Source organism: Triticum aestivum, chromosome 2A (genome assembly GCF_018294505.1).
Source record: "Triticum aestivum cultivar Chinese Spring chromosome 2A, IWGSC CS RefSeq v2.1, whole genome shotgun sequence".
In the NCBI taxonomy this organism is placed as follows: domain Eukaryota; kingdom Viridiplantae; phylum Streptophyta; class Magnoliopsida; order Poales; family Poaceae; genus Triticum; species Triticum aestivum.
The window spans coordinates 775,762,368-775,768,367 of NC_057797.1; the positions used below are offsets into that span (position 1 = coordinate 775,762,368).

The 6,000-nt window shown below is 47.1% G+C and overlaps 1 protein-coding gene across 1 annotated transcript; it reads left to right on the plus strand.

Moving 5' to 3' along the window:
• The first annotated feature begins 2,698 nt into the window (after positions 1 to 2,698).
• Positions 2,699 to 4,399, plus strand: LOC123191146 (SKP1-interacting partner 15). The gene has a single exon (XM_044603927.1). The coding sequence runs from the start codon at positions 2,786 to 2,788 to the stop codon at positions 4,022 to 4,024; it is 1,239 nt and encodes a 412-aa protein (XP_044459862.1). The 5' UTR covers positions 2,699 to 2,785; the 3' UTR covers positions 4,025 to 4,399.
• Positions 4,400 to 6,000: the final 1,601 nt, after the last annotated feature.

A 6,000-nucleotide genomic window follows, 5' to 3' on the forward strand; every position in this document is an offset into this window, starting at 1 on the left:
CATGCGAAAATGCCAAACGAAGACCGAGCTCCATGGAGGCCTTTATTGAAAACTTCAAAATTCAAACTTTTTAGTTTCAAAACATTCTGAAAATAAATACACATATACCTAGATACATAATGTACATGTGTGCAAATTTTCAAGTCGAAATACATTAAAATGTGAGCCACACAAAAAAGGCAAATCTGGGGCTTTTTAGCATATATACCGTTCATCTTTAAAGTCCATGGTTTTTTTGTGCAGCTCGCAATACAAGGTATTTCATCCTGAAAAATTTCACACATACACTTTACATCCTTGCGTACATGTGTATTTTTTCAGAATTTTTTGAAACTAAAATTTTGAATTTTGAATTTTTCGGAATAAAGGCTCCATGCAGCTCGGTCTCCAAAATGCCCTACTATGTATCATGCTATATTCAATTGACTATGGACAATCTTTCTCATCGTTCTACAAAAAGTTTTCTACTAAACAATTAATTTTTATTATCTTATAAATTACTCCTAGTTTTATTCGTATAAAATACTTCTAGTTTTTTTTTCTCGCAAACTAGTTTTATTACTTGTTCTAGGTAAAGCGAACGTCGGTGTCCATAGGGTTGTATCAGTGGTCGATAGAACTTGACGGGAATATAAATTCTACCTTTAGCTCCTCATCGGGGTCCCGATGGATACAACAAGGTTTCCGTTATTGATGTGTTGTTTTATCCTTTTCACTAACTAAACTAAAAATTAATCGACTTGATTTCGGTCATTTGGAAAGCTCGTAACGATTTCCCCTTCCACACAAAATATTGGCTAGTCATGCAAATCTATTTTGCCACCAAACCTCTTCTTCTGTAGTTTCGAAGGTATCCTCGGAAGATATCAGTAATCACGTCCTTGTCCTGCCTTTTACTTTCTTTTCATGCGGAACCATGAGCCTTTTTAGATGCAAACTTAACTCTTTCTAGGTGAAGGTTATCGCTACCCTAGGAATATTACTCAAAAACTATAAAACACGTCTTCATTAAGTCAATTTCCTTATCTATTGTCTCCGTGTTGCAGGCCGGCACCCAGGCGATGCTTCTTGCATCTCACTCGATTCGTGCTCTAGCTTGACATAATGTTTCCTTTTCGTAGATCAAAGAACTTCCGCAGATGTTGCCAGGGCGAAATGAAAGCCTTTGGAATCATGGACATTGGAACATTGAACCTCTTGTTGATTTCCTCCGAGCTTCAAGACGAGGATCGGATCGTGCCATCCATGTTTGCTGAAGCTCCAACATTGTGGCACATGCCCTCCCGAGATGTGCATTTTGGGGTAGATATGCTCCAATCGCTCATTTCCGGCGTGCAAGAACCACGATGATTTGTTTTTTGTCTATGTCGGCGAGACTTGCTTTAGAGAACATCGACCTCCCGGGTGGCGATGAACTCCATCTTGGTTGTTGATGAATAAATAGCCCCACTTCCGGGGGAGAAAAGGAATGAAGAAGGAGAACATGAAAAGTAAAAAAAAAATGTTCTGCGGGACGGTGAGATGACCCGATTAGAGTTTTGGGCCGTGGACTCGTCCTCTTTGTTTTTGTACCCATAAAGAAAACTACATACTCCTTTCATTTTTATATACAAGGCCACTATCAAAACAACAATTTGCAGATATACAATGTCACTACTCCGTCCTTTCCGGTTTATAGGGCTCAATTCAAAAATCTCACCAACCAAGGTAGATGGTGAGTGGTGGGATATTTTTTGTAGTTTGCAAAAATACCCAATTAATGCTCTTGTTTTCCTTAAAAAATTATGTTTACCAATGTATTAATTGTACTGCATGCATGCATAAAGTACATGCATTGATCAATTTTCTCTTAATACTTGCATGCAATGATTTAGTGCACCTTGAAATCTAAACATGTGATGGGGAACAACCAAATTGAGCCTTATAAAATGGAAAAACTAAAATTTTGAGATAAGCCCTATAAACCGGAAAGGAGGGAGTAACACTAACCAATGAAATATTAATGATGTTTGTCTCGTAGTACTAGCAAAGAAAGACATTAAACTATCCCTTGCATGCATGCGGTTGTGGGAGGATTGGCTTGATGTGCATGAAAGAGAAGAATACACATTAATTTACACGGCAAACGAGGAGACAAGTTGGCGTGTGACATTGACTTAGAAGACATTAACTTTTGCCTTAATATCTGTAATATGGTTTGTGGCCTTGTATAAAAAAATGGAGGGAATACTATTATTTTTGTTTAAAAAAAAATAAAGAACCAGTCGTATTTCCTATCGATCTCAACGGCCGTGTGGGCCCGCGGAATGATTCTCGCCCCACCCGGCAGGCAAAGGCGCTTCATATCACCGCCGCTAACCACCCGCACCCGACTGCACACCTACCCCGCCGATGCCGCGTACGTCCCACAAGCACCCGGGCCCACGCGTCATCCACCGCACCAAACGTACCCCACGTACCCGCGGCAGTCGTAACGGCTCCGATCGCACCGCCGGCTCCTGGACGCACCGCCGCGCCTACCCGTACCTCCTCCCACGTCTCCCTGACGGTGGGCCCGACACGGCGGCAGACGCCATCTGGCCTCGACGGACCCCACTGGCATGCACTCGAGCCGGGCGGCGGTTCCGGTGGGCCCGGCCGTGGTGTATTGTACTCCACGTCAGGGGAAATGACGAGAACGCCCCTCCGCCCCCCGGATTTCCTTCCCGATATACCACTCTTCTCCCCCTCCCCCCATCTCCTCCTCCTCCGCCTCCTCGCCTCGCCCCACCCACCGCCGGCGACCATGGCCGGCTCCGACGACGACGAGGCGGCGGCGGCGCCGATCCACTGCCTGCCGCCCGACGCGCTGCGGAACGTGCTGCTGCGGCTGCCGCTGCGGGACGCGGTGGCGTGCCGCCCCGTGTCGCGCCTCTTCCGGGAGACCCTCACGGGGCCGTTCCTCGCGCTGCTCCCCGCGCTCCGCCTGCTGCTGCTCCGCCACCCGCGGCCCGAGGGCGGGGGCTGCCTCCACGCCTTCGACCCCGACCGCCGCTGCTGGCTCCGCCTCCCCTTCACCTCCTTCCTCCCGCACCAGGCCTTCTCCCCCGTCGCCTCCTCCGCCTCGCTCCTCTACCTCTGGATCGAGACCGGCCACTCCCCCTCCCCCTCCCCCGCGCCCCTCCCCTCCTCCTCCTCCTCCTCGTCGTCCTCGTCGCCCGCCGCAGCCCACCCGCCCAAGGCGCTCGCCGTCTGCAACCCCCTGGCGGGCACCTACCGCCTCCTGCCCCCGCTCGGATCCGCCTGGGCGCGCCACGGCACCGTCCTCGCGGGGCCCGGCGGCATCGTGCTCGTCCTCACCGAGCTCGCCGCGCTCTCCTACTCCCCGTCCGAGGGATCTGGCAAGTGGATGAAGCACCCCCTCTCGCTCCCCTCCAAGCCGCGGAGCCCCATCCTGGCCGCAGGCGCCCGCGCCGTCTTCGCGCTCTGCGACGTCGGTACCCCCTGGCGCAGCCAGTGGAAGCTCTTCTCCTGCCCGCTCGCCAGGCTCACCGGCGGCTGGGCGCCCGTGGAGCGCGCCTCCTGGGGCGACGTCTTCGAGATCCTCAAGCGCCCCCGCCTGCTGGCCGGCGCGGGCGGCCGCCGCGTCCTTATGATCGGTGGTCTCAGGTCGTCCTTCGCCCTTGATGCGCCCTGCTCCACGGTGCTCATCCTCCGGCTGGATCTGGCCACCATGGAGTGGGACGAGGCTGGGCGCATGCCGCCCAATATGTACCGATGCTTCACTGGCCTGTGTGAGGCTGCTGCACAGGGAAGCGCCATGCCCGCCCCTGTTGCCGGCGGCAACAACAAGGTAAAGGTGTTTGGGGGTGATGGCAAGGTGTGGTTTGGTGGAAAGCGCGTTCGCGGGAAGCTGGCAATGTGGGAGGAGGACGACGTAGGGAGCAGCGGCGGCAAGTGGGACTGGGTGGATGGTGTTCCTGGATATGGTGATGGTGTATACCGCGGCTTTGTGTTCGATGGTGGGTTCACAGCAATGCCGTGACCCGTGAGGCTGATGGAAAAACATATCCCAGACTGGTGCGTGACTAAATGCGCTCAACTAATGATTTTCCATTGATCTGGGACACCCATCACTGCCTGAAGAGGAATTCATATCTCCATACATTTTATTTACATCGTACTTTGTTCTTAGCTTGATGAAATACTTCCAGTTGTTGTACTTAATGAACATGAAATGATCTGTTGGTTCGTTGTTTCAGACATTAAAATGATGCAGACTGTTCTATGTTTAGACGAGAAAATGTTAAATGTCACATTTATAGGAACAAAATTTTACTGTGCTTAACTTGTAACTAGTCCTGCATTTTTTATGTGTCGGCCACATGCTCATGGAACCTTGATATATTAGTGATGTGCATCCGACGGTTGTTAGAACTGTAATAGCCTAATAGTTTCCAATTTGGATGATTAGGTTTTAAAATTTTATCAGCTACCGTTTTGGAAGCTGTGTATATGTTTTTTTTTTGTGATGCCATCTTTATTTTCATATCTAGAGTTGTATCAACTACTACTGCTGTTAGTGCTTGGAGTTCTGTGATATGCATTTTGTTGCCTGTGTCACATCTAGGTCAACTTGATTGGACTTTCATTTGAGACACGACTCATCAAATGATCGGGTTAATATAGGCAACGAGTGTTCATACTGTCCGCACGATTGCAGAGCCATTGCACATGAACTAATTGGACGCACATAACTGTGGCCATTGTTCAATACTTTGATGTTGTAACTGTGGTAGTCATGCATTTCAGTCATAGGAGTCCTGAGGTAGATGCCCTGTTAGAGATTCTGAACCTACATGTAGGGAATCCCGATGGACTTCAAAACTTACCTGTAGACTAGCCACAGGCCAACTCTTGTTCGGGATATGTTTACTTCTGCTAAAAATGATATAATCATTTCGTTACTCTTAAGCTGACTCTTGTGTCTATATTTCCTGTTTAATTTTCTGTAACCATAGAGACTACATTGTAGGGTATGGAATCATCCATTTCGATACACCAAACCCTGTCACATGCATGCAAACTTAAATTTTTGTTGTACTTGATGGATATCAAGGAATCTGTCGGTCCTTTGTTTCAGACATTAAAATGTTGTAGACCTTTCTATGTTTAGACGATAAAATGCTACATTTATAGGAACGACATTAGTGTGTTTAACTCGTAACTAGTCTTCTTTTTGTTTTCCGTGTGTTAGGCACATGATACCTGTTTGTTAGCTTCACCTTTATTTTCTTATTTAGACTGGTATCAATTCTTCTGCTACTGTACCTATAGGAGCAAGGAGGTAGATGCCCCTTAACCTACATGTACAAGTGTAGAGCACCCTCAATGGACATAACTGTTCAAAACCTACCACCAACTCCTGTTTGACAGTTTTGAGTAAGCTAGTCAAGCTTTTAGCTTATCATTTCTACCCAACTAGCTCAGATTTCATTTACGAGTGCATGGTCGGTTTCTACTATTATTATTGACCTTATTTCCAAAACTGAACTTGCAAGCCTGTTTGGGCTCGTAATTGCTATTTATTCCGCCTTTTAGATGTGCTCTTGTAGTATCCTGTGTGAACTAAGACCATTCAATGTACACAAGGATGTTTAAGCAAAATGTTGCACGTTTATAATTTCTTCTGGTATGTTACTACTGCTGAAAAAGATTTAATCATTTGGGTACTCAAAGCCCATTGTTGCGTCTATATTTCTTGTTTAACTGTCGGTAATCATAAAGATTGCATGGTATGGTATGGAATCATCCATTTCGATACACCAAACTGTGTCATACAAACTTGATTTTTTGATCTGTCAGTTTATTTCAGACATTCAAATGATGTAGACCTTTCTATGCTTAGATGATAAAATGTTTGTTTTTTTTCACGTGTTGGGCACATTTTCATGTCACGTTGACAACTTGATATATTAGTGGTGTATCGGGTGATTACTTGGGACTGCAGTAGGTTTAAAT

Excerpts from the sequence above, each read along its gene's own strand:
- LOC123191146 (XM_044603927.1), top strand. The coding sequence starts at position 2,786 with ATGGCCGGCTCCGACGACGACGAGGCGGCGGCGGCGCCGATCCACTGC.